At 59.4% G+C, this 26,846-nt stretch overlaps 4 protein-coding genes across 5 annotated transcripts; 3 read left to right on the forward strand and 1 right to left on the reverse strand.

The window, feature by feature from the left end:
* Nucleotides 1-1,148: 1,148 nt before the first annotated feature.
* Nucleotides 1,149-12,411, reverse strand: UBQLN4 (ubiquilin 4; the record flags this gene model as incomplete). Of its 2 annotated transcripts, XM_084303115.1 has the most annotated exons (11): nucleotides 1,149-1,782; nucleotides 2,208-2,385; nucleotides 2,980-3,095; nucleotides 3,740-3,823; nucleotides 4,262-4,401; nucleotides 4,570-4,795; nucleotides 5,508-5,666; nucleotides 6,910-7,172; nucleotides 7,471-7,670; nucleotides 10,018-10,169; nucleotides 12,217-12,411. In XM_084303115.1, the coding sequence occupies 11 exons, from the start codon at nucleotides 12,400-12,402 to the stop codon at nucleotides 1,630-1,632; spliced, it is 1,857 nt and encodes a 618-aa protein (XP_084159241.1). In that variant the 3' UTR covers nucleotides 1,149-1,629. The 2 variants fall into 2 exon arrangements, with proteins under 2 accessions (XP_084159241.1, XP_084159240.1); XM_084303114.1 differs by lacking the exon at nucleotides 3,740-3,823 and having other exon boundaries at nucleotides 12,217-12,402.
* Nucleotides 12,412-12,797: 386 nt separating this feature from the next.
* On the forward strand, nucleotides 12,798-14,088 carry LAMTOR2 (late endosomal/lysosomal adaptor, MAPK and MTOR activator 2). The gene is made up of 4 exons (XM_084302952.1): nucleotides 12,798-12,889; nucleotides 13,196-13,358; nucleotides 13,479-13,568; nucleotides 13,889-14,088. Exons 1-4 carry the CDS (start codon nucleotides 12,822-12,824, stop codon nucleotides 13,943-13,945), a joined length of 378 nt encoding a protein of 125 aa, XP_084159078.1. The 5' UTR covers nucleotides 12,798-12,821; the 3' UTR covers nucleotides 13,946-14,088.
* Nucleotides 14,089-14,713: 625 nt separating this feature from the next.
* On the forward strand, nucleotides 14,714-17,490 carry RAB25 (RAB25, member RAS oncogene family; the record flags this gene model as incomplete). Its single annotated transcript, XM_084303432.1, has 5 exons — nucleotides 14,714-14,753; nucleotides 15,795-15,990; nucleotides 16,084-16,277; nucleotides 16,463-16,543; nucleotides 17,262-17,490. 5 exons carry the CDS (start codon nucleotides 14,714-14,716, stop codon nucleotides 17,390-17,392), a joined length of 642 nt encoding a protein of 213 aa, XP_084159558.1. The 3' UTR covers nucleotides 17,393-17,490.
* A 1,400-nt stretch (nucleotides 17,491-18,890) lies between these two features.
* On the forward strand, nucleotides 18,891-22,414 carry LOC311220061 (ras-related protein Rab-11A-like; the record flags this gene model as incomplete). The annotated part of the gene is made up of 5 exons (XM_084303451.1): nucleotides 18,891-18,930; nucleotides 21,457-21,652; nucleotides 21,737-21,930; nucleotides 22,018-22,098; nucleotides 22,275-22,414. The coding sequence occupies 5 exons, from the start codon at nucleotides 18,891-18,893 to the stop codon at nucleotides 22,412-22,414; spliced, it is 651 nt and encodes a 216-aa protein (XP_084159577.1).
* Between the last annotated feature and the right edge of the window lie 4,432 nt (nucleotides 22,415-26,846).

A 26,846-nucleotide genomic window follows, 5' to 3' on the forward strand; every position in this document is an offset into this window, starting at 1 on the left:
AAGGGGCTGAGCAGCAGCTCGAGGAATTGCTCTGCCTCCACCAGTGCTTCAAGAACTTCAGCGCCCGTCCGTACGCGCTTGTTGCAGATGTTTGTGGGGTTTGGGTTTTTTACATTTGAGGAGAGGTTGCAGGAAAAAAATCCACGTATACAGGCAGAGCCTTCAAGAGAAGGGATTAAACCTAGGCGTTTGGAATCCCTGTCTAAAATCCCAGCCTTGTTGTGATGCACATCACACAAAGGGAGGAGCAATCCCACGCCTCCTGCAATCCCCTTCCCTCTCACTGCCCAATCTTCCCCTATCAAAAAAAAATAAAAATAAAAACTTAAAGAAATGCAGAACACGAGTGCTGAGCTAAAAGCGAGTGTCCCTGCTTGCTGTTGAAAAGCAGGGGTAAAATCCACCAGGCAAAGAGCTTTCAGCAGCACTTCTTAAGCACCGAAGTGTCCAAAAGGTTTCCTGCCACCGGAGCAAAGGAAACCCGGCACCCCGCCCTAGCTGCGAGGGGGATGAGACGGATTAATCACCGATAATTAGGGGAACTCAATCAGCTGCGGTGTGGCAATCAAGGAAGATACATGGAGCGCAGGGAGACGGATGGTTGTGCGCATTTATTTTGTTTTTGTTTTTTTTTCTTTGATAAAAATGGTATGCAAATTACACAGCCATGGAGGCTCTTGGGAAAATATCACCCTGCTGGTCCTTGGGGAGAGTTTTCTTGGAGAGTCGTAACATTCAAACACACCAAAATGGGGGGGGAGGGTGGTCTAAACTGGGAAGAACATGAACGTCAACATTTTCCAGTGGAAAGAAGAGGTCTTTAACTCATTTTTCAACCTCTTCTTGTTTGTACGCTTTCAGAAATGAACCTGCTGAGCCAACAAACCCCCGGCATCGCTGCACAAGAACTGTTTGGGCAGAAACCCACCTTTCAAACACTTTCTGAACGCCACTTCAACTCCAAGCCTGATCCCTGAAGGCATCCAGGCTACTCTACACTATCCCAACAGCGTCAGGAACCATAGTGCAGACATCGTTTTCATGCACATCACCCCTTTCCCAGGAGATTTGTGACACCTGCGTGCAAGGGACACAAGCTCGGTTCATCCCATGAAGCATTAAGACAAATGACATCAGGAATTTCCAAGTCACTTCAATTTTTTCTTTTGATCCATTCCCAATAAGATGCTGGGAGAAAGAACCAGAAACCAAACTTGGCTCAAGTTTTAAATATTTGCCTGAAAGGAAGGCTAAGGGAGGGAATCATGTACAGTTAAAATCAAGCTACTCAAAACACAATCATTCAGGTAAATAACTAGAAGTATCGCCTCTACCATCTAGAGAAAGAGAGAAGAGTGTCTGAGACAGAGGGCATATTTAGGAAAAAATACACATCTGAAGTCTTTGTGGCCACGATGAGAACTGGAATCCACATACAAGCCAGTTAAAGAGCATTTCAACATGAAATCTTAACTTAGTAGGAAGGTCAGGGGTTAAGCTGTATCTTTTTTGTTTTAAATACATGGACAGCTGTCAGATATGAAAATGATGGTGGGCTTTCCTGAAAGATCCCCCTGCGCATGTGTATGGATGCGTGTGCTGACATCTGTGGGGCAGCATGACAAGAGTTTAGGAAGGCTGGGAGCCCAGCAGTCTCTCAATAGCTGCATTGATGTCTCCACCAGTGGCAATGAGCGCCTGGAGGTTGGCCTCACGATTAATGAAGCCCATGGCATTCAGCTGCTCCAGCTGCTGTTGGAATCGCACTTCAGGACTCTGCGCCTACAGAGGAAGAGGACAAAGACCTTAGAGGCAGGGAGAGGAGATGACATCCAAGGTGGACAGAAACGGCTGCACGGGGAGCCTGTGCTGAGCACTGAAACTCTCCAGGCTCATTTGGCGACGTTACCAGCCTCCCCCAACCTGCCCCGGGCTCCGGCAGAGCCCCCAGTCAGCACCCAGTTGGTCCCAGTCCTGTACCTACAGCGACAGCAGCACTGTGCATGGTGCTCTTAGTTTCAAAGCATTTACCCCAAAATTACCACTCTGGGACACCAAATCCTGCAAATTTAGCAGCAAGCACCGCACCCAAGAGAAATCCGCTGCGGACCCGCGTCCCCGGAGTGGGGTGGGATCGGGACAAGCTCTAGCTCAACCCTGCACGTGTCCCCCAAAAGCCCAGCAGCGTGGAGCTGAGCGTTACATACTTGAGAGCTTCCTCCGGCCAGCAGCTGGATCATCTGCTGCATGAGCTGCTGTTGGGGGTTACCACCCCCAGCTGGAGAGGCACTGGCCGGCGTCGAAGCAGAGGGAACGGGGTTCTCCGGGATTGTGCTTCCTCCTGTGGAGGACGGGGGCATTCGAGGCATGCCAAAGGAGCCGAGGCTGCAGAAAAAGGCAGGGTGTGCTCAGGGGCAAGCTGGCGCTTCTGGGCGTCCCCTGCCCGTCTCGTGGGAGTTGGGCAGCAGGGGGGAAGCCCCCGCCACAACCCGTGCTTCGGGACAGCTTCGTAGACCTCATCGGCCTCGTTTGTACCCCAGTCATGCACGCCACGGGGCGCAGGCAATCCCAACAGAGGTGCAGCCTGAAAGGAACTGCAAAAGCTGAAGGAGACCCGCGCTGTCAGAGAGCAGAGGGCCCGAGGGCTGCTGGCAGATCAGTCTGACCTCGCTTCCCCACCCAACCTCCTGGCTGCGTGTCTCGTTCCTCCTCAGAGACAAAATTCTCGAGCCCAACCGCTACCAAAAGACAGAGGAGGGACCCAACAGCTCCCGAATCTTTTTGGAGAAAAGAAAGGGTCAAGGACTTCCCCCGCGCTGAGTGCAAACAAGCAGAACGTGCTAATTAGCTGGAGCTCGCTAAGGCCTGCAGGCACACACACACACAGGTCCCCATGCCTCTCCTTGATGAATCGACCGCTCGTCTGCCTGCTGGTATCGAGCACGTCAGCTCTGCCTGCAGAAACCCAGCACTCATTACCTTGGCACTAGTCCTGGGGCCTCCGTTTGCAGCGTCTGGAGTCCCTGCTGGATCTGGAGGAGCGCCTGCATGGCGCGGGGGTTGGTGAGAATGGAGAGGGAGTCTGGGTTCTGCATCTGGGAACAAAGGGGGAAAAAAAAAATAAAAAACAACACTCAGCGGTACCAAACAGCGAGAGCTTCTGCAGCCAGCGAGCCACCAGCTTTAAATCTGAACCAGCCTCTGCACAGAGCTGCGCCTCGAGCCCTGCAGCCAGGGCCAACCTGCGAGTCTGGTTTCTCCTTCGAGTCTCTAGACTGCAGGGCTCATCTACACAGAGACGCTGGGAGAGCTCAGATCAAATTTCCTAAAGAGGCTCGGTGAATCAGCTTAGAAAGGGGGACACATGCCTTCGGAATTAGAGCGATTCTATTTGATTTACCTGAGTGACCCAGCTGCTCTAGCACAGTTAGCTGTTTTCAGTTTTGTAAGCTCATTACTGCGAGAGACTGTCCACAAAGGGGTTTCATGCATGCTAACTAGTGCAATTTCAAGGCCAGCTTTAGGCAGCTTAGATTACCTAATTTAGGTGGCCAAACACGCTCTCACTTTCCCCTCTCCTTTGCGCAAGCCCCTTTCTTTCACAGCCCAAACCACCCACGCCCACATGCTTCCTACACCACTTGACGACACAGCCGAGACGCTCCCTTGCCTACAGAGGATGCAAAAGCTCTGGAGCCCGGGGGCTGAGAGCAGCACAGGGCCAGACAGGGGCCTTTACCTGCTGCAGGAAGACAGGGAGCTGAAGGCGGAGCTGTTCTTGAAGCTGTGGATTCCCAGCAAAGAGGGGGACATTTACCATGATCTAGCAAGAGACAGCACACGTAGGTAGGGTCAGAGGCTTGCTGCCGCTGGCTGTTAGACCCTACGTTAACTAAGCCACGAAGAACAAGTCAGTCGTGTCCCTGACTTCCTCCCTGGGCTTTCAGCACGTTCCCCTGCTAGTGGGAACTGAAATAAGGTAGCTTAATTCCTGGCAGCAGTGTTGAACGCAGGACCCAAGGGCAAAGAGAAGGGCCAACGCCACGTGCCTCTGAAAGCCACTTTCTTTCGTTAGGGGCTCACCAAAGACACAGAGTTCACTGCTTACTGTGACTACCTTCAAGCTACTGAGAAATAAAACAAAAGTTGTACACATTCACTCAGCTCTCAGCAAGAAAAAAACCTCTCCAACTACAGAAGCAGACTGGTCTCATATGTGTCATGCCCTGATTATAGCAGCTACAAACACAATGCTTTTTACCTGTGCTGCAAAGTCCGGGTTCTGGGCAAGAGTTTGCATCATGCTCCGCATGTAAGGGGCAGAGATCATGTTCTGCATCAGCTGAGGGTTTTCGGAAATCTGCTGCAGGAGGCCTTGCATCTCTGGGCTGTTAAACATGCCTGTAAGGGCAAAGGGAAGAGAAGACAAAGGAAAACCCGTTACAAGCCTGAGCACTGCTGCAGCGCCTGAAGTACACCACCACCTAGCCACTAGGCAACAGGGAATATGGCTGTGAACAGCCACAGCTGCTTGCCACCCTCTTTCTGGTCCCTCTCTCGCTTACGTACCAGCCCCAATGCTAGCAGCATTCAGCCCGAAGGGGTTGGATACGGTCGGTGTGCTTTGGGTGGTTGCTGGGCCAGTGCTGCCTTCGCTGTTGGGCGCCTGGCTCTGGGAAGCAGGGGGCGTGGGGCTCCAGGGGTTCGGTAACGGCTCTCTGTTCTCCGTCCGCAAAGGCTGAGAGCTTGAGCTATCAGAGTTCCCCGTCAAGGAAGAGAAAGGATTGTTGCCAAACTAGGGAAGAAGGGGAGAAGGAAGAAAGAGCCTTAATCAGTCAGCCCTAACAGGGAACGTTGGACTAACCCCACCGCTGCGTGGCTAGCGAACAGCCCATCGTATCCATCTGGGTCCAGCATTTGCTAAACACACGCCATAGTTTGCTTCCTGAGAACTTTGTAATCCACAACACGCCACGTCCCGAAAAACTCCAGGCTCGAGAAACGGCCGCAGCCCTAGGTTTGGCTCCCCAGCGCAGGCCTTCCAAACATCCATGTGAAAATCAGCACCCGGACATACCAGTAGGTAATGCTAGACTGGAGTATGTCTGCGCAGCCTTCTGCAGCCAGACCTGCGCTCGCTCCTCCCGTGCTCCCAGCCAGCTGGATCCCAGCCAGCTCCAATCCGAAGGCGTCAGGCTTGAGCTAATACACTAAGCCCTGCTGGGAGCCGAGGGCCGTGCTAACGAAGCTGTGGGGCTTTCGGATCAGCACCGGCTGGCACCCAGCCCGCTCGGAGACCAGAGGAGCAAGGGCAGGTCTCTACACCCAAACCATGCAGTAAAAGGCAGCTGACTGGCACCACACGACGTTCTGCTAACGGCTGCGCTCGTAATTGGAAGGGGAGGGGGTGGACAGCTGTGGTTTGAGGAGGCTGCCCGTCCCCACGAGGGTTAGGGAGAGGCCAGATCCCCCTGCTCGGTGTGCTGTGCCCCGCACGCAGCCCGTACCTGCTCCCTGGCTGCGCTGAACATGGGCTCCTGGATGTCCGTGTACATGCGGCGCAGGGCGTTGTAGCCTCCTGGAATGCTCTCGAGGTTGCTCAAAGCACGGTCCTGGTTCCGCATCATCTCCTGCATCATGGCAGGGTTACGAGCCAGCTCCATTGTCTGCGAGAAGGAGAGAAAGGTGGGAAGCTCAGGTCTGTGTGCACCACCAAAAACTGGAGCAGACTGAGAGCCTGGGGAGCAGCCTGGCGGTGTTCTACTGATTTACCAACCAAGCACTGCAAGAGTTAAAGCTCAGCTCCCAGAAGAAAGAGTATAATTAAACCCGTTTCACAGCCGGAGAGCAGAGAGATCATTTATCCAAGCAAAGGGAGCCCAGGGATCCTGGCTCCTCCCACCCTTGCTCAGCTTTCTTCCTTCTTAACCTCGATTCCGCCTTGTTTCGTTTCTAAGCACTATCAGGACATCCAAACGTTTAACACCCAGATGTTCCCACTCCAAGCAGGTGGACCACGTTCCAAAACTGAGAAAGTGGAAGAGGCTGGATCCTTCCTGTTGCAGGAAAACCGAGTAATTCGCCATCTCCAGACTTCTCGTGGGTCTCCCCTGCTCAAGGAACACCCAGACGCCCTTTGAGATGCATAAATATGGATCCTTCACCATTTAGCCCTGCAACGCTGGAATATTTCACGTAGGCCCAACACAGTTGAAAGGAAAGACAACTGGAAGCACAGGGAAACTACGCTCATGCTGGGAAACACCTCCTGAAAAGTCTTCCTGGAGAAACAGCAGCGCCCTGCCAACTATTTAACACTCACACTCTCACTTTTCCCCTCCAGCTTCCCTTCCGACAAACCTTCAGACAGACAGCTCGCTCTCCGGGGCACGGGCCCTCTCTGTTCTGGGACAGTACAGAAAAAAAGAGACCTCTAGGATCCCAGCCTATGCCTAGCGTAGTATTTTACTAGTAAAACATCAACCCTACAGCTCTGTGGTCTGTACTTAATCCAGCACCAGAAAAAGAGAAGAACAAAACCCATTCACAGCAGCTTCATTTCTCCCTGACTGCTTTTGCTCCCGTTACACGGAACACAGCAGCCTTGTGTGTGGCACACCAGAACGATCCAAGCATCCTTTTTTTTTTTTTTTTTTTTGCCCACCACGGAATAGATACAACAGCCCTGCAAGGGAGATAAGAGTTGCAGGCATGTGGGTTGTGTAATCGCTATTCACTTAACTTGGGACCACCATCTGTTTGTGAGGAGCTTACAGAGGGAAGGAAAAGGAGGAGATCTCTAAATTCATCAGGCTGGCATTCACACGCCCCCTTTCGTGAGCAGACACCGAAGCTGGTCCACAAACAAAGCTGGCCCTGCTCGGAGAAGCCCCCGGCGTGCTGACCCACCTGCCTCATGAGCTCTGGGTTGTTCAGCATGTGGCTGATCTCCGGGTTTCGCTCCATGAGCTGCTGCATTTGGGGGTTGGCCATGATCATCTGCCTCATGAGGTCCGGGTTCGACATCATGTTCTGCACCAAGGGGTTCTCCATGATCTGCGACAGCATCTCGGGGTTGGACATCAGCTGCCTCTGCATCTGCTGCTGGAGCTCCATGAAGTTGGCCGAGCCCATCCCAAGGTTGCCCAGCCCGGTGATGCCGCCGAAGCCAGCTGGAGAGGGAACAACACACGGGGAGAGAGGAGGGAGTCAGAAACTGCCAGCAGCTGCAAGAAGAGGACAAGTGCAGCAGCTGAACTGCACCCACACTCATCTGGGGGGTATCCTATTCCTACGGCAGCCAGCTCTGAGGGAGGACACCCCCTGCACATGCTTCGCAAAAGGGTTTTTGCTGTTCTCCTGAGCAGGCAAACCGAGCTGCGCTGAGGGAAACAACTCATGCAAGAAGCAGAGACAATTACAGGGGCTCCCGGCTCCTTCCCGTTCGGCTTTCTCCCGGCCAGCACTTACAGAGGATGGACGTGGCACTGTTGGGGCCTCCATCTCCAGGCCCTCCCCCAGTCCCTGACCCACTGCTCCGCCTGCTGCCGGTGTCCGAAGCGGCGCTGCTGGATGTGGAAGGCTGAGACGGGGCAGCAGGAGAAGGGGAGGTGGAGGTGGGGGCAGAAGCAGCGTTGGGGGCAGAAGCAGCAGCTGTTGGATCCTGGACCCTGCAAAGAAACAAAACGAGGCGTTGAACTCTTGAAAACAGGGAGATGGGAGCAGAATCCTCCGCGTGGGACACGGGACCGTGCGCCCTGGAGCAAGGCAGCCTCCCTTCAAGCCCGCTGGCCCAGCAGCAGCCAGCCCCTTCTGCTTTCATTCCCGGCTGCACAGCTGTGGCTCCCAGATGCCTTCCATCTGTTGGAATCTGCCTCCCACCCTCCTGATGCATAACAGCCTCTGACATTTCATCCTGGCCCACACCGAGTGGCTCGACTGGTCTTCCTCCGAGCTGCATCTAGCTCTCGCCTGAATCGCGCTGAACTCTTTACCTCAGCCATATCCTTGAGCAATGAGTTTGCTCCAAACAGGAAAATCCTCCTGCTGCTCCCGCAGAAACCACAGGAGGTTACAGCAGGGCTAGTGGATGGGGTAAACAAGAGTTGGCTTTGCTGCAACTCCTCTCCTGCTCTGAGCATTTCTGTTGGTGCTCCTGGGGACAAAGTTAAGTGTCTGCCTTACCCTACAGATGGAGAAACGAGGCACGGAGCAGCGAGCATCCGCCCCAGACAACACTTCTGGCCCGCAGGGTTATGAATTCACACCTCTGCTCTTGGTTTTACCTTCCACGTGAGGCTTCTCCTTCCAACACAAGCTTTCCGTGGCTTCTTTTAACACCCACAGGACCACAAGCCACAGCGCAGCAGCAGATACGGGGCGCCAGCTTTCCTGACTAAACTGACCCAAACCAGCACCTCGTACTCACGGGTCTTTCCTTGGGATTTTTATGGGCCTTTAAAAAAAGAACATGGCAAAGATTCTCGGAGGCATCTGCAGCCGTGACAGCGAGAGCCCTGGACTGGCGCTGAAGAGCTTTCAAATGAAATTAGATGGCAAAATTCACTTTACTCACCTCAAAAAAAAAAAAAAGAAATGCCATTTATGTCACTAACGCATAACGAATGGCAAACTCTCGGTTTTTTGTTTTTCCCACCCTCTTCTCTTCTCTCTCCTGCCCCAAATCCCTTCTCTAAGCCCCTCTCCTTCTCCACGTGTCCTCTGGGACCTTCAGAACCTGCCCTGAAGGTCTCACCCTGTTTTCCAGCCCCATCCGACCGGTGCTGAAAACCACCGGCCGCCGATGGGGAGGCAGAGCGCGTGGGGAACAAAGCAAATAGGAAGCTTAACAAAAAAGGAAGAAGGAAGCTGGAGAAAGGTCACTTGGTTTCTCTCAGCACAGGAAGAGGCTGTAATGACTTCAGTAAGCGCTTATCTGTGACTCGTAGAGAATAAAACGAGCAGCCCAGGACAGCTCTCTCATTTACCCTTTGAAAAGGTTCCCAGCTAGCGCAGCTTGCTGCGGGGACAGCCATAAACAGCCTCAGCCTATCAAGCTACCTGGAAATGCAGGATTCAGAGCAAGACCTCCTGCAGAAGCTGACAATACACACTCTCCTTCTTTGTAAATAATAAAAAAAAGCACTAATCTCCACTCCGGCAGCTCTCCCGGGGGACAGCAGAACTGCACAAAGAGCCGCGGCCCCGTTCGCTCCCCGGGCGGACCGCTCAGCCTGCAGCAGGGAGCCCAAGGAACTGTCGCAGAGGGCATTTCGAGATCAACAAGACGCGGCTGAGGCACAAAACCAGCTCCCAGGAGCCTCTCGTGTGCCTTCTGCTTCACTGGGCAGCGCTGGGAGAGGCCCAGCCCCGCAGGACCTCGCGCTCACCCCGCGGTTCTTGCTCAGGCGGACGCGAGGGAGCCGGGCTCGGGCTGGAAGCCACCAAGGGGTGTGCCCGCAGCGTGTTCTCGAGCTGCTGACCTCACTGCAAGCAGAAAAAAAGGCCCAAGACTCCCCAAATTGCCAGCTGTCCGCACGTGGCCACGCAGAGCTGCCTGCAGGTGCCACAAGGAAGCCCTTTTGCCCCACGGGGAGCGCTGCGGGTCCTCCACGGCACCCGAGAAAGGCTGAGCTCCTGGCTGGAGCACGGAGCAGGAAGGGAAAAAGCACAAAGCAGGCATCGCTTTCAGCTCCAAGCCAAGCTCACCGGGAAGGTGATTTCTGTTAGCAGCGAGTCATCTGGGTTAGAACTGGGACAGCGTCGAGCTCAGATGGGATCTCGCACCATGACCAAGTTAAAAGAGGCTCAAACTACGCAAAGCCTCGCCTGCAAAAGGTGCTGGGGGGCAGCTTGGCCCCCTCAGGAACCCGCCACGAGCTCACACAGCCCCATAACCCAGGGAAAAGTGCTCTGCTTCGGTCCCTGGTGCAGCAGGGCTGCTCCACCACGGCGTAATCCCAGCGCTGCTTTACTCTCAGCTCCCTCCTCCCCTCCCCGTGTGGACCAGTTTCTTACTTCTGTGGAGTCTTAATGACCAAGTGCACCGTCAGCCCATCCTTGATCCCGTGTTGATTCAAAGTGTCTCCGTCCTTCAGGATCTTCCCGGCAAAGATCAGAACCAGCTGATCCTGTTTGGCTTTAAACCGCCTGGAAATCTCTTCTTTGAACTGAAAAAGAAAAACAAAAAAACAAAAAAACAAACAGAGCACGCGTCAGGCAAACGGCTGGGGCCAGGAATCGGAAGATAACGCTGCAGATAGCATCGGTGGGGCACGCAAATGGTGTAAGGAACCGACAGCCCTGCAGCACCTCACCAAAAAAAAGGAGCCCGTGCAGGCAGCAGTTCAGTCGCCAGCTGCTGAGGAGGTCTGAGGCATTCAGGAAAACAAAAACAACAACAAAAAAGGCAAAGCCGAGCCCTACACCGCTTGCAGGACGAGGAGCAAAGCTCAGAAGGCGTCGAACAATCACCTTGAGGCGAGCTGGAGGCTTCCAAAGTTAAGACCAAGCGTGCCTCTTAGGGCTAATCCTACACACCGCTTGTCCTCAGCGCCCGAGCTTTATTTTATTTTATTTTGTTTTATTTTGTTTTATTTTTTTGGAAGGAAAGCCCTGCTCTGACTGAACAGGGGAAAAGGGCACCGTCCTTTCACCGCTGACATCTCCTCCGTGCAGGGCGATGGGGAGGGATTAACACCTGCCAATAAGCTCGGCACCGCCAGCCCAGCTGGGGCATTCCCATGTTGATTGGAGAGGGGAAAAAAAAAAAAACGAGAAAAAAAAACAAAAAACCACAAAATCTCTGCATTTGGAAGCACCGGACTAGCAGAAATTCACGGGGAAAGGCCAGGAGGAGAAGCGCACACGGAGCTCGCAGTCTTTGCACCAAAACCCCACAAACCCAGCACCCAGGAGGGCAAAGCCCTAAACCCGAGGCCCTCCTGGCTCTCCTCAGCCCCCTGCCCCCGAGCACTGTCGGGTTTTGGGGAGCTGCTTAGGAAGGAGCAGAAGGACCCTAAAAGCCCCAAACCACGCTGTGGGGCCGAGAGCCGTGGCGGTGACGCCGCTTTGCCAGCGCCGGAGCCGTTTTTGCCATCCCCTCCCGCTGGGCTCCCTGGCAGGAGCAGCCCTCGCACCCATGGGTGCCACGCAGGCCCCGAGCTCTGCCCCAAAAACATTCGCAACCCCATTCTGCCCCCCCCCCAGGGAAAGGATCCGGCCCCAAGCCCAGCACCCCGCAGGCTGTGCCCCCCCCACCCCAAAGCTCCGCTCCCCGCTGCCCTTCCCAGCCCAGCCCCAGCGCCGTGCCCCCCGTTCCCCCTTACCCGGGGGGGTTCCCCCGAGCCCTTGCAGCCCCCTCCCCAAAACCGAGCCCTCCCCAGCCCCCTCCCCACACCCCCAAAGATGCCACGTCCCCCCCCCCCGACTCCATTCTGCCCCCCTAAGACCGTTCTCCCCCTCCCCAAACCATTCTGCCCCCCCCAAAAAACATCCTCCTCCACCTCCAACCCCCTTCCAGCCCCCCCCTACTCCCCCCATATAACCCAAGGGGGCCTTACAGCACCCCCCACCCCCTAAAAACCATTTCTCCCCCCCTCAAACTTCCCCCTCCCCGAATCCTCACCTCAAGCCAACACCCCCCGACCCCCCAAATCCCCCTAAAGCCCCCAACCTCCCCCACACCCCCTAAATCCTCCTACACCCCCCAAATCCTATTACACCCCCCAAACCCCCGAAATCCCCCAAACCCCCCCACATGCCCCAAACCCCCTAAATCCCCCATATCCCCCACACACCCCCAAATCCCCCTAAATCCCCCAAACCCCTCCACACCCCCTAAATCCCCCTACACCCCAAAAATCCCCCAAACTCCCCCATACCCCCTAAATCCCCCATATCCCCCCCACACCCCCAAATCCCCCTAAATCCCCCAAACCCCCCCACACCCCCAAATCCCCCTAAATCCCCCAAACCCCTCCACACCCCCCAGATCCCCCAAACCCCCCCAAATTCCCTATATCCCCCCCCACACCCCCAGATCCCCCCAAACCCCCCAAACCCCCCCCACCCCCTAAACCCCCTATATCCCCCCCCACCCCCCCAAATCCCCCCAACCCCCCCTAGACCCCCAGACCCCCCCTATCCCCCCAACCTCCCCCACACCCCCTCACACCCCCCAAACCCCCCCCACACCCCCAATTCCCAGCCCCCCACCTCTCGCACGGAGGCCCCGTCCGCGATGACGATCTCCTCCTTATCCTTGGGGGTCTTCACCGTCACTCGGATCAGGGCTCCCCCGGGCCCCCCCAGCTCCACCCCGCCGGGGCCCGGCCCTCCTCCACCCCCTCCTCCTCCTCCTCCTCCTCCGCCACCGCCGCCGCCGCCGCTCGGCTCCGCCATCTTCGCCGCCCGCCCGGGCCGCCGCCGACAGAGAAAGGCGGCGCTCGCCTCCCGAACCCTCCCCGCTTCCCAGCTGCCTCCTCCGCCCCCTGCCGGCCCGGCGGAGCCGCTGCAAAGCTGCAGGGGAGGGGAAAAAAGGGCTGGGAGCCGGGGAAAGGTTTGGGGTTTTGTTTCTTTTTTGGGATCGAGTAGGCCTCAATGGGGGGGGGGACTACAACTCCCAGCGTGCCCCGCGCTGAGCGGGCCGCGGGTGTGTGTGTGTATGGGGGGGTGGACTACAACTCCCAGCGTGCCCCGCGCGGAGAGGGGGGAGGAAGGACTACAAGTCCCGGCGTGCCCCGCGCCTGGTAGCTCCTGAGGAGGAGGAGGAGGAGGAGGAGGAAGGGGGAGGAAGGAGAGGGGGGGGGGAGGGCGCCGCCATGCTGCGGCCCAAGGCCCTGACGCAGGTGCTGAGCCAGGCCAACACCGGCGGCGTCCAGAGCACGCTGTGAGCGGGGCGAAGCCGGGCTGGGGGGCGTCCCTCAGCCCCCCCCGGGGGCCAGCAGTGGGGTTGGGGGGTCCTGAGGGGGCTGCTTGGGGGGGGGGGGGGGGGGGGAGGGGGGTGGAATCCCCCCCTTCCTGACCCTAAAGCTTGTTTGGGGGCGTTGGGGTCGACCCCAGATCCGTCATCGTCTTGGGGGGTTTGGGGGGGGGTGGTGAGCTGTGGGGGTGGCAGCCGCACCCTTGGGTGCTGGTGACCCCCCCACTTTATGCCCCAAATTGCCAAATTTTCGTTTTTCCGTCTCTTTCGCAGGCTGCTGAACAATGAGGGGTCCCTGCTGGCCTACTCGGGCTACGGCGACACCGACGCCAGGGTGACCGCCGCCATCGCCAGCAACATCTGGGTGGCCTACGACAAGAACGGGCACCAGGCCTTCAACGAGGACAACCTCAAGTTCATCCTGATGGACTGCATGGTAGGTGGGGGCTGCTCCGTGCCCCCAACCCCACAGACACCCCACAGACACCCCACTGCACCCCCCCAGGGGTCCCTGTGCAGTTTTGGGGTCCGACAGGTCCCGTTTTTCTCCGGGCAGGAGGGCCGAGTGGCCATCACGCGCGTGGCCAACCTCCTGCTGTGCATGTACGCCAAGGAGACGGTCGGGTTTGGGATGCTGAAAGCCAAGGTAACGCGGCGGGGAGAGGCGAAAAGGGGGCGTTGGGGTGATTCCGGGAGGAAGAGGATGGCAGAGCTGGAGGAAGCAGCCACGCCAGGGCTGCTGCTTTTTTCCCCCAGGCAGTTTTGACAGCTCAGGCAGGAAACCACCCGTTCTTAAGGCTCCAGGGGGAAATTTAAGCCAAAACGAGAACGCAAACGGCGTCCATGCCGATCCCAAATCCCCCCCGGGTGCTGGGGCAGGATGTGGGTTTGCCTGCGGTGACCGGGTCCCCTGGGGGCTGCGGTCCCGGCGTGCTCAGCACCCCTCACACCGGTCCCCACCTGCAGGCGCAGGCACTGGTCCAGTACCTGGAGGAGCCGCTGACACAGGTGGCCGCATCCTGACCCCGGGAGCAGGGAGCTGACGGGCTCACGGGGGACAAGGGACACGGCCGAGAGCTCTGACACCGTGGAGGGGAGCCCCGGAGCCTGGACGTCCGCTTGCTGCGGGGGGGGACCAAGGAAAGAGGAATAAAAACGTGTCTGGTGCTCGTGTCCTTCTGTGCTGCTCAGATAAAAGGAGGGAGAAAAGGTGAAACGGGGCAGCTACCCCTCAGCTTGGGGTCTTGGGGGCTGCAACAAGCACAAAAAGGTGCCCAAAACCCCTCTGCCTTCCTGCGGGGGGGGGTCTGGGGGGTTCCTTTCCCCTCCCTGCTGCTCTTGGCTTTCACATGATGGCAGCAGAGGGGAGGAAAAGCGCCGGTGTCCGGCCAGATCCCGGCTGAACCCGGGGCCCTGCTCCTGGCCCCGCTGCCCCAGCCTGCCCCGCGCTGCGCCGGCCTCGGGATCGGGCCCAGCTCCTCCTCCGGCTGCCCCGTGACGGTCCCAAGGGTGACTTTACCTGCCCAACCTGCGCTGCCACCACCCGTCCCACCCCTTGAGTCAACCCGGCCCGGGCCCCGCTGCTCCGCCAACACCACCCGCGGCGCCCTCCGCTCCCTCCGGCCCCGTTCCCGAGCCCCCCCGTTCTCGGGCTCCCCGGCACCGAGGAGACTTTGCCCTCCTCATCCCCCTCCCTCGGCAGCCTCCAGCACCCCCTGCCCTGCTTGGTGCTTTGCAGAGGGAAGGAGGAAAAAAAAAAAAAAACACAAAAAACCAGCCGGGGCGGGCGACATGAGCAGCGCCGAGGAGGATTACAACTTCGTCTTCAAGGGTGAGGAGGAAACTTCGCCCCCTTGCCTTCACCCGGAGGACGGGGTGGGATGGGGCTGGGGGTGCTCCCCCAGGCTGGCGTTTCCCAAACCGGGATGGGGCTGGGGGCTACCCCTGTGCCCCTCGAGCGAGCCGTCGGTGCTGCGGAGGGGTTTTGGGACTGGGGGGCTGGCGGTGGGGTCGGGGGGCTGCCTCGCTGCCCGCGGAGGTACCGGGGACCCTCTGCCACCCCGGGGGCACGGGTTAAATGGAGGGGGTGACGCGGTTGGGGCCGTCCCCATGAGGTGTAAACGTGCCAGCCGAGGGCGGCGGGCGCTTCAAAGTCATCCTGCCGCGGTGCCCGGCGGTGGCACGCGCAGAGGACGCGGGTGCTGGTGTCCCCCCCACGGTGTCACCGGGTAGAACGGGTGCCACCAGCCCCACGTACCCACCGGGGACGTCCCCTGGGCTCGGCAGCGTCCTCGTCCTGCTCCTGCTGCCTGGATTCCCCCGCCCCGAGCGGTGCTGGGGCCTCAGCGGTGCTCAGGAGGTGCAGGGGGGGCTCTACGAGCCCCTGAGTGGCTTTGGAGAGGGGCTGAGAGCTCCCACGGTGGGGTTGGGGCTCCGTTTGCTGTGCCGGGGGGTTAAACCCAATCTCGGCCCATGTTTGGGGCCGTTGCCAATAGGGCCAGGATGGTCCAGGGGCTGCTTTCTTCTTTTTTCTTCCTTTCTCCCTTTTCTTTTTTTCTTTTTCCCTTTTCTTTTTCCCTTTTCTTTTTCTCTTTTCCTTTTTCCTTTTTCCTTTTTCCTTTTTCCTTTTTCCTTTTTCCTTTTTCCTTTTTCCTTTTTCCTTTTCCCTTTTCGTCTTCACCCTCCTGGGCTCACGCCGTGTCAGGGTCATCCCTGTGCCACCCTCTGGGACGGTCCAGCAAGGCAACAGACCGCTGGCGGGGCTGAATCAGGGCAGGAAAGGTTCTCCGAGCCCTCCTGAAGCCTTTCGGGTGCCCTCCTCGCCACCCTCCTCGCCCGGCCCCAGCGGGGATCCTCTGGCTTCCCTCCCCAGTGGTTCTGATCGGGGAATCCGGGGTGGGCAAAACCAACCTCCTGTCCCGCTTCACCCGCAACGAGTTCAACCACGACAGCCGCACCACCATCGGCGTGGAGTTCTCCACCCGCACCATCGCGGTGGGCGACGCCACGGTCAAGGCGCAGATTTGGGACACGGCCGGGCTGGAGCGGTACCGAGCCATCACCTCCGCGTAAGGACGGGGCTCCCCGCGCCCCCCCTAACCCTATAAACGAGGCTGTTTTGGGGTGTCACACCTCGGGGTGACGGTGGGGCTCTTCCCCAGGTATTACCGGGGCGCCGTGGGGGCCCTGGTGGTCTTCGACATCACCAAGCACCAGACCTACGACGTGGTGGACCGCTGGCTGAAGGAGCTGTACGACCACGCCGAGCCCAGCATCGTGGTGATGCTGGTGGGGAACAAAACCGACCTGGCGCAGGCTCGGGAGGTGCCCACGGAGGAGGCGAAAATGTTCGCAGGTACGGCCGCTCGCTGCTCCTGCCGCCCCAAAACCGAGCGGGGAGCCTCCAAGCCTCCAAGCTAGCGGGCGCTCGCGGCAAAAAGGGGGTTCCAAAAATCCCGGGAGGGGCCCCAAAATGAGCCGTGCCCTCGCTGGGGTCCCCATCGTCACGGGGGGGGGGGGGGGGGGCCGCTGTCCTTGCAGAGAACAACGGGCTGCTCTTCTTGGAGACCTCGGCGCTGGACTCCACCAACGTCGAGCAGGCTTTCGAGACCATCCTGAAGGGTGAGCGCTCCGGCACCGCGGGGTGGCACGGGGTCCCTCATGGGGTCCCTCGTGGGGTCCTGTCCCTCGTGGGGTCCCTCGTGGGGACCCGGGGCTGGGCGGAGGATTCCCAGCGCGTCTCTCCTCCGCCCTGCTCCGCCCCAGCACTTTTGGGGCCGGTTTCGGTGCCGTCTTTCTGGCTGGTTTGGTTTCCGGCCCTTTTGCGCTGGGCGTTTCGCTCCCTGCCACCCGCCGGCTTTGTTCTCAAGGCCCCGGGGGCTCCTTCTCCCCCTTGTAATCCGCGGTCCCCTGGGGGGCAAAAATCCCTTGGGGGGGGGGATGCTCCTGACTCAACGTCTCCGGCATCCTGCTGAACCACCCGCAGGGGCCTGGGGGGACGGAGAGGGGCGGTGAGGGACCTGGAGCACCTCTCCAGGAAGGAGAGCGAGGTGCGCCGTGCCGTGCCATGGGTGCCGTGGTGCCATGGGTGCCGTGGTGCCATGGGTGCCATGGGTGCCGTGCCAACCCCAACATTCAAAGCCCTGACCCAAATCAGGCAAGAGGAAACCACAAGGTGTTCCCCGCCACCCACGGGGACGCAACCGCAGCGCGCTGCTCCCCTAACCCCTCAAAGCATCCTCCCGAACACGACGGGGAGCCTTCAGAGGTGTCTGCCCCCCCCCTCCAGGACACCAATCTGCCCCCTTTTTTCCTCCCCGGACCCTTTTGTGTTTTGCAGAGATCTTCCAGAAGGTGCAGAAGCAGAAGCAGAGGAGCAGCCAAAGCAGCACGGTGTCGCTCGGCAGCGAGAGCCCGGAGAGCTCGGCCCCGGCGCAGGGGGAGAAGCGCCCATGCTGCGTGGCCATCTGAGCCCCCCCCGGGCAGCTCGGGGGGGTCCGGGACGTGCCAAGGGGCTGGGGCTGCCTCCGTGCCGACCCCTTTGGGCCACCAACACGGGCTGGGGGCAAGCAGCCTGCGGTGCCACCCCCTGCTGCGGCGTGGTGGGGAGCCTGGAAAGCGGGCAAATTCTGCCAGAAACGGTGAAAAGGCTCAGTGCCGGCAGCTCTGCGCCATCCGCCTCGTTTTTATCGGGTCCTGAGCAATTAACACCAGCACCCGAGCTGCCCCGGATCCCGATCCCGATCCCGATCCCGGTCCCTCCAGCCCCGCCGTGCAGAGGACTGAGACACCCAAGGGTGCTGCTGGTGTTTCTCGCCGGGGCCGTGCCACCCACGGGAGCTGCCGCGATCCTGCTGTGGGGTCTGCACCGCGCGCTGGGGACCTGCCTGTCCCCACAGCTCCGCGTCCCCAGTGGGGACAGCTTCGGGGTCACCGCATCCCAAAATGTGGTGCTGCCACCATTAAAGGACTTGCGAAAGGCGGCTCCGCTCTGCTGGAATCCCTCAACCCTCCTGGCCTCAGCCCTGCACCCCCCACCCCATACCCATGGGGTGCGTCCCATGGGGGTCCCTGCGCCCCTTCCCTTGTCCTGTTGCCCCGATGGCCCCTGGGGGGATGCCCGGTAGCTGATCGGCCCCAAAAAGGGGTCTTTCCCGAACCCCCTGGGAAATGGGGGGATGTTTCTGGGTTCCCAGGGTCTTCCCCCGGGTGTGGGACCAGGGCTGGAGGCTCCGCATGGGGAGTGGGGTTGTGCTGTGACAGGGGAAGGGGGAATAGGGGAAAAGGGGAACAGGGGAAGGGGGGAAGGGGTGGGAATAAGGGAAAGGGGGGAATAGGGGAAAAGGGGGAATAGGGGAAGGGGGAATAGGGGAGGGGAGGGAGAAGAGGAATAGAGGAAGGTGGGGGGAAGGGGGAAAGGGAAAATGGGGGAAAAGGGGGAATAGGGGGAAAGGGGGCAGAGGGGAAAAGGAGTAATAGAGGGAAAGGAGGAGTGGGGGAAAGGTGGAAAAGGGGAAATAGGGGAAGGGGAGAAGAAGGGGAAGGAGGGAATGGGGGAAGGGGGTAAAGGGGAATAGGGGAATAGGAGAAGGAAGGGAGAAGGGGAATAGGGGAAGGGGGGATGAAAAGGGGGAAGGGGGAATAGGGGAAATGGGAAATAGGGGAAAAAGGGGAATGGGGAAAAGGGGGGGAAGGGGAAAAAGGAGAAGAGGGGAATGGGGGAAAAGAGGGGAAGAGGGGGGAAAGGGAAGGTGGGAAGAAGGCGGCTGGGGACGGGGGGCTGGGGGTCCCGGGGCCCCGCCGCCCCCATGCACCTGGCCCAGGTGAGCCGCCGGGAGGTGACGGACAGCCCAGCCCGCCAATGGCAGCGGGGGGGGGACCAATGGGATCGCGGGGGGTGGCCCCGTCCCGCCTCCCCCCCCCCCCCTCCACGCCCCGGTCCGGAACTCGGGGCAGGGGCAGGGGCAGGATGCGGGGCCGGGACGAGGAGTACGACTGCCTCTTCAAGGGTACGGGACCGGGAACGGGATCGGGAACGGGATCGGGAACGGGATTGGGAACGGGATCGGGAACTGGGACCTGAACCCGGGATCGGGATCGGGATTGGATCGGGATTGGGATCGGGACCGGGATTGGATCGGGACCGGGATTGGGAACCGGGAACCGGGACCTGAACCCGGATCAGGACCGGGACTGGGACTGGGATCGGGGACCGGGAACCGGGACCTGAACACGGGATTGGGAGTGGAATCGGGGACCGGGAACTGGGGATCGGGAATTGGGGACCGGGACCTGAACCCGGGATCGGGATCGGGACCAGGAACCGGGAACCGGGGACTGAGATCTGAACCCAGAATCGGGATTGGGATCGGAACCGGGAACCGGGGACCAGGGCCGGGAACCGGGACCTGAACCCGGGATTGAGATCGGAATCGGGGACTGGGAACCGGGGACTGAGATCCGAACCCGGGATCGGGATTGGGACCGTCACCGGGGTCCTGAACTGGGGACCTGAACCCAGGACCGGAAACTGGGGACCGGGACCGGGGATGGGAACCAGGGATCGGAATCGGGACCTGAACTGGGGACCTGAACCCAGGCCCGGGACTGGGGACCGGGACTGGGACTGGGGACTGGGACCTGAGTCTGAACTGGGACAGGGGACAGAGACTGGGATCCAGGACCCAGGACCTGAACTGGGAACCGGGCTGGGAACCAGGGACCGGGACTGGGGACCAGGGATGGAGACTGGGACCTGAACCAGGAACCGGGACCGGGGACAGAGACAGGGATCGGGACCTGGGATGTGGGACCTGAACCCAGGACTGGGGCCCAGGACCTGAACCGGGGACTGGGCCCAGCTCCCGGTGCTGGGCAGGTGCTGGGTGCCCCCGCACCCAAGGGTGCGAGCAGCTCTTCCTGGCCCTGGCTCCTCATTAGTGCTGGGGGAGGGCAGCACCCATGGGTGGGGGGTGCTCGGCCCCTGGGAAGCCCCAGGAGGCTGGGGGGGAGTCGTGGGCAGCAGGAGGAGCGGGGAAAAGCCCCACTGCCCCCCCCGGAAGGGAGCCGGGGTCCCGGTGCTGTTGGCTGGAGCAAAGTGGTGACAGGACGTCGCCAAGTCGCGACAGGACACTCAAAAGTCGCGATAGGAGCCAGGGATGGCCTTGCTGTGAGTCAGCCGCCAGCACCTCCCCCGGCCCCCGCCCAGGAAATCAATCTCGGAGTTGCTTTGGGTCGGAAGGGACCTAAAAAAATCACCTCGCTCCGACCCCCTGCCGTGGGCAGGGACCCCTCCTGCCGAGCGGGTGGCTCCAAAATCCTCCCCAGAGCTCTCCCAGGACCCAGTGAGGGGCATCCCCTGCATCTCGCCCGCTGCTACGCCGGAGGCACAGCTCTGGGGGGGGGGCCAGCAGCTTCCCCCCTATGGTGCCGGGTTCCTAAAGGAGCTGGGGCTGAGGGCGGCTGGAGGTCAGGCTCTGCTTTTCCTTCCCAGTTTTTCTCTTCTTAAAAATAAGAGAACCTGGCTTTGAGTCCAGAACCCGGTGGTTCCACCCAAACCGGGGGCAAAGTCCAAGAGAGACGCGGTGTTTCGGGGCACGGAGCTGGGACAGCGCTCGCTGGGTCCCCGGAGCTTTGCTGGGGCTTTTTTTTCCGCAAACGGGTGCTGGTTTTGGTTTGAAGCAGCATTCTCCCGACTTTCTTTATGAGGGAGCATCCTGCTCCTAAGGCTTCCAGGGGCACGGCACACGCGTGCCTCAGTTTCCCCAGCTGGATTCGGCGCTGCCGGGGGCGTGCACGGGGCCAGTGGAAGCCAAATTGCAGCAGCACTGCCGGCGTCGGAGACCTTGTGCTTGAGCCAAGGGAAGTGGCAACCTGCCGTTAATTAAACACCGAGCCTGGATCAAAGCGCTGAGGCTCGTTAACGAACCTGGCACATTGCTGGCCGCTGCGTCTCCTCTGTTCATCGAGGGCAGCCCAGCCCATCGTGGTCTCCCCAGCCATCCACAAAGCGCCCCGCGGCGTCGGGAGCCTCCCTCCCTCTGCTGCTGGTCCCTCGCAGGGTTTTGTCCCAGCTGGGGAGGGCAAGGTGAAGCCCCCCCCAGAGTCCTCATTGCCCCGGGGAAAGGACCGAGCCAGCAGCCATGAAAAAGAAAAGAAATCCAAAGCTGTTGAGTCACAAACCCAACAAACTCGACAGGGGAGCCGTGACGGAGCCTCCCCGCAGCCTGTTGTTGCGCCAGGTTTTACAGGAAATAGGTAGAAAATGCATCACCTGGCCCACACCCAGGGACTTTCCTCCTCCTCCTCCTCTTCCTCTTCACCTCCTCCTCCTCCTCGGCTGGTGCTCGCTTTGGGACCAGCTCTTTAAATCCCTGGTTATGCCCCGATTCCCTCGGGATGAAAAGGAGATGGGGGCCGATGGGGACGTCCAAGTCCGTGCAGGGCTGGGGATAATTTGGGGATAATTGGTGCTGCCTGGTGCTGGGGGGCCGGGGGCTGATGCTGTGCTTGTTCCCCCCCCCCCCCCAATCCAGTTGTGCTCATCGGGGACTCCGGCGTGGGGAAGAGCAACCTCCTGTCCCGCTTCACCCGCAATGAGTTCAACCTGGAGAGCAAGAGCACCATCGGGGTGGAGTTCGCCACGAGGAGCATCCAGGTGGACAACAAGACCGTGAAAGCTCAGATTTGGGACACGGCCGGGCAGGAGCGGTACCGGGCCATCACCTCGGCGTGAGTGTCCCCCCCTTGACCCCAAAATCCCACGTCTCTTCCCTGGGAATCCGCCGTGAGCCCGTCCCCTCGCTGTCCCCCCAGGTATTACCGGGGGGCCGTGGGAGCTCTGCTGGTCTACGACATCGCCAAGTACCTGACGTACGAGAACGCCGAGCGCTGGCTGAAGGAGCTGCAGGACCACGCCGACGCCAACATCGTCATCATGCTGGTGGGCAACAAGAGCGACCTGCGGCACCTGCGGGCCGTGCCCACCGACGAGGCCAGGAGCTTTGCAGGTATCCCCTGACCCCCACCCCACCCCATCCCACCCCATCCCACCCCATCCCCTATGACTCCTGGCTGAGCTCGGGCTGTCCTCGCAGAGAAGAACGGGCTCTCCTTCCTCGAGACGTCGGCTCTGGACTCCACCAACGTGGAGACGGCTTTCCACAGCATCCTCACGGGTAAGGGGTGGCCAGGTTGCATCCTCCCAGGACCTATTTAAGCTCTGGGGGTGGGATCCTTCTCCCCGTGATGGGTGGGTGCTCCCAGCCTCTTGAGCTTTTGGGGAAATCTGAAAACTACTGAAATCCACATTTTTTTTTAAAAGCTTTCCCTCCTTCTCCCCTTTTCTCGGCAGAGATCTACCGCCTCGTGTCGCAGCGGCAGATCGCCGGGCAGCCCGAATCTGAATTTGGCCCCAGCACCACCATCGAGCCCGTCCGGGTGCTGCCCACGCAGCAGGAGGGCCGCCAGGCTCCCTGCTGCCAAAACATCTGAGCCCCCCCACCCTGCCCTGTGCACGGAGCCGTTGCCTTCCTCACCCTCTACCTCTGCTCGCTGCAGCCCCCCCGGAATGGGATGGGGCTGGGGGTCTCTTCTCCCGCACGGCCACTCCGTGCCGCCTTGTGCTGCTCTCCCCATGTTTATGTAGGACCTACAGGAATGGAGAGGAAAAGCTCTCCCTGAGCCGCGTGTCCCCATCAGTGCCTCTCTTCCCCAGGGCTCGGGACGTGCCACCCTTCACCTCCTTGCTTTCTCCGGCCCCAAAGTCACCTTAGGGTGACACCCTAAGGCAGCCCACCCCTTGCCTGGTACCCAGGTTTTAGTGGCACCCGTGGGTGCAGCCCTTTGGGGAAGGTTTTTTGGGATGGTGAGGGGCCAGGGTGCGCCCTTCTTTCTGCCTGGCAAGAGACTGGGTGCACCCAGCCCCGGGCACGGCTCTGGGTGCAGATGGGGTGCCCTGCTGGGGGGTGCAGGGGGTGATTCCCACCTTGGATCCCGTTTTTGTGCCCTGAGCCCCTGCAGTGCAGCCAGCTCAGAGGACAAAGCTGCCCTGTCCTTCAGCCGGGTGCTGGGACGCACGAGGAGGGGAAAGGGGGCTCCCAGGGTGGGGGGATTTGGGAAGATTTTGCCACTTTGGGGGCTGTGGGATGAGGACGAGGGACTTGGTGACAGCAGGGCGCAGCCTGGGGACGAGGCTGCCGCTAGATGGAGCGTGTGCTGCGCTCATGGGGGGCTGCCAGCCCCGATCCCACTGCCCAGGGGACAGAGCCGGGCCCCCCAGGGCTGGGACAGAGCCGGTGCCACCGGCGTGATGGGCAGGGGGCAATGCAGGGGTCATCCCATCCCATCCCATCCCATCCCATCCCATCCCATCCCATCCCATCCGTTCGTCCCAGGAGCGCATCCCCTGGTGTATGGGGGGGGGTTCTCTCTTTCCACATCTGCCCACGGTCACCCCGTCCCACTTGGCAGGATTTTGCCTTGGGGCACGGTTTACTGACAAAACGGGAATTTGGACAGGATCCTAAAATAAAGTTGCTGCTGGAGGCTTTTTCTGCCTGTTGGGGTCGTTGCTTGAGCCCAGGACCTGCGCCAGCTCCGGCCCCGTTTTTCCCCCCCGGTTTTGGCACACGGCAGCTCGGTGGCATCCCCAGGCAAGGAAGGGCACAAAGAGGAGCAGGGTACAAAGGAAATGTGGGGCCAGCCCCATTTTGGCTTGATTTTACCCCTTTTTGAGCAGCCACCGTGGCAGCACCTGACCCTTGGCTGGAGCCCCCCTGGCGCAGCGTGCCCCCGGGCACCGCCACGTCCCCAGGGCGTCGCAGCTTTTAGCTCCATTTTTCTCCAATTCCCCCGTTTTTACACAATTCCCGCTAGAATGTGGCAGAGAGGGTGACCCCAAAGCTCACAGCGACGGGAACTCGTCGCCAGGGCTGAGGGTGGCAGCGGGTTCAGGGCATGGGATCGCCGTGGAAGTGAAATCCCTTTGCTCTGAGCAGGGCCCCGCTCCCACCCGCCGCTGCTGGAGCCCTTCCCAGAGCGTGAACAGACAGAAAACAAGAGCAGATACCAAGTTTCTTAAGTAATAATACTTTAATAAAATTAAGTTCTTAATGTAATTTAGCACATTTAATACATTAACCCTTTCCCTTCTTTGTTTTTTTCTACAAGTTGTGCAACATCATTATTTTAATTTTTTATTTTAATTTTTTTTTCCTTCTCCCCTTATACTATATGCCTCAAAACTCAGACAACGAGCCTAACTCTACTTCTATGTTCGGTTATATCTCTCTCTCAGGCCTTTATTTTTGCGTAATGCCGGAGAGATGAAAATACCTGGATGGAACATGTGATCGGTTTCCAATAGTAACAATCCCGACTACAGGTTTCCTATGACGTTAAAAGAAAAGGAAAAAAAAAAAAAAAAAAAAAAGGGAAAACACAACGTAACAGGGAATGGACTTTAAGCGGAGGGGCCACGGTCGGGATGCCGAGGCCGACACCGGCAGCTCCGTGGATAAAAGCGGATGCACGTGGGCTCGTTGGGCATTTCGGAGCGAGGGCGAGAGAAAGTTCAGTGGCACTTGGCGAGCGAGGGCTGCGCGGGGCTGAGCTCCCCTGGAAGCTCCCTGGGGCTGAGGCTTTGCTCGAGAAATGGGGAAATGGCCCCAGAAACGCTTTGCCGGAGCCCCAGCGGCAGAAAGCTGGAGCTGGGACCTCCAATACTGGGAAGAGCTGGAGGAAATCGCAGCCGATGCTGGGATCAGCCAGCACCACGCGCCCGGCCGTCAAATCCCACTGCCTTTCACGCCTGCTTAACCCAGGAGCAAACCCTCAATTGCAAGACAGGATCTGGCCCTGGCTTTTGTATTTTATTTTTTCCCTTTTCTTTACAATTCTCTTGAAGGGAATTCATAAAGAAAAAGGAAAAGAAAATAAATAAATCCAAAAGGGCCGATGGTCTCACAGCTCAGCAAAGCAGCTGCTGGGAGTCGAGGGAAGACCCCGCGGCCACGCGGCGCTGCTCTGCCCCGTCCCTGGTCCTCAGCGAGCTGTCCCCAAGCATCGCCACAAGACCAGGACGTGTTCTGCCATCAGCCACCCAGTGAACTGGCACCGCCACCGCCAGGCAGGGTGGGGACACGATTTCCTTTTTATTTTTATTTTTTTTATCCCTGCGTAGCTGCGCAGACAGCGGTGGAACAACTCCAGATTTCACATTAGTGTCACTTTACCGGGGGTGACTTTCAATTTGCTCCATTAGCGGCCCTGGAGCGATGCTGGCTCGGGTCCAGCAGGGACACCGCAGCCAAAGGGACTTTGGTTTCCCGGGGAGGAACCCCACCGAAGCAGGCGAGCGGCGCAGGGACCAAGGCTGAGGCTGCCCAACCTCGGCTGGGCCGACTGACAGCAGAACACGGCTCTGAGTTTCGACCCGCAACACACCACAGACTGCTCATGAACATCCTAGAAAGGTTTTGTTTTGTTTTTTTTTTTTTTGGAAGAACCTGCCCATCCTGGCTCTGCGGTGCTGACACCGAGGGAAACCTTTGCAGGGACGCGGCAGAGGCAGGATGGGACCCCACGAGCCGTGGACAAGCGACTATAAAGTGCATCCGCTCTCCGGTCCAGGGCGCCGCTGCACAATGTCAAGCACTGACTCTTCTTCAAGTATCAAAACCCAAAAAAAAAATAAAATAAAATAAAATAAATGAGGTAAAACGAAAATGAAAGAGCAAACAGGCCGCTCGCTGCCCCGCGGGGAAGGACCGGGTGGAGGGGTCGTGCCTCCGCGTTCCCGAACCGGCGCTGGGCTGACGGGGCGGGCGCAGCGAGCGATCTCGGATTCACAGTGCTATACGCAGAAACCGAATGAGAACTGTCTTCGCTTCCTGTCCTAACCTATTGCATGGCTTTGCTGAATGCTGGTAAGCGGCTGCCTCGTCCCGCCCCGGGTGCCGGGCGCCGGGGTGGCCGCTGTGGTTGTCGAAGGCTTTGGGATCCTGGCGGATGCTCCTGAACCGCGGGACAGCCAGGGCTCGCTCCGGCTGAGCCACGACACCGAGGAGAGGAGCAAGAGCTAAACCCGGAGGTAACCAGCCACCTTGCGAGGGTGTTTTCTTGGCAATGCTCCACTCCCTCCGCGACCAACGGAGCTTGCACTAGGTCGTTTATTTTAGCATCATCGCGTGTAAACAGGGGGTCAGTGCAGCGAAAAGCAGCCTCCGAGGGGCCCGAGCGCTTGGCTGGGCGCGCACGGAGCAGGGTCCGACCAGCCAGGGCTCGTCTTTCCTGGCACAAGCTAAGGAGAGGGCGAATATCTCGCCGCAGTCCCAGCGCTCAAGGGCTGAGCCTTGGCTCCCTCACCACAGCCTCCAGCACCGAAAAAAAAGCCACCGAGCCGGAGCTGGCATCCTGCAAGCTGCCAGCTGCTCACGAAGCACCCTCGACCCAAGCCGTACGCCGCCCGCTCCCGGCACAACCCTTCCCCTTGCTGGGTCGAGATATAACCAAGAAAGCAAGCAAAAAAAGCCCGAAAACCAAAGGGAACGAACCAAACCCTAACGGCCCGTGCTCCGAGCGCGGAGCAGGGCGCGCTCGGCACGGCTCCGCGCTCGGCACCGGCACCTCGCTGCCTCCAGCTCCGGCCGTCACCTTACAGAGGGGACTTCACCCGCGCCCAATTTTCCTTTCCACCCACCCAGGGACGGTCCCGCCGCCGTCACAGGGACCCGCCGACACCTCGAGTGCCTGGAGGAGCTCCAAAAGCACAACCGGCGCGAGAAACGTTAACAGCAACGAGATTCTGACTTTTAGCGTTGTTTTTTTTCTGGAATTTCCATTTCCGTGCTCCAGGCCCGAGGCTGGAGGTCAGAATAAGGCAAAAATAATGGCCTAAAACTTTCTTATTTTGCTCAGTGACTAG

The sequence above is a fragment of the Netta rufina genome, assembly GCF_964035555.1.
Source record: "Netta rufina genome assembly, chromosome: 29".
NCBI classification, from domain to species: domain Eukaryota; kingdom Metazoa; phylum Chordata; class Aves; order Anseriformes; family Anatidae; genus Netta; species Netta rufina.

Bases quoted from the DNA above. Each gene is read 5' to 3' on its own strand.
- LAMTOR2 (XM_084302952.1), top strand. From the start codon at position 12,822: ATGCTGCGGCCCAAGGCCCTGACGCAGGTGCTGAGCCAGGCCAACACC. The intron at 13,359-13,478 runs GTAGGTGGGGGC...TTCTCCGGGCAG, and splicing joins TCATCCTGATGGACTGCATG to GAGGGCCGAGTGGCCATCAC. The intron at 13,569-13,888 runs GTAACGCGGCGG...CCCCACCTGCAG, and splicing joins TTGGGATGCTGAAAGCCAAG to GCGCAGGCACTGGTCCAGTA.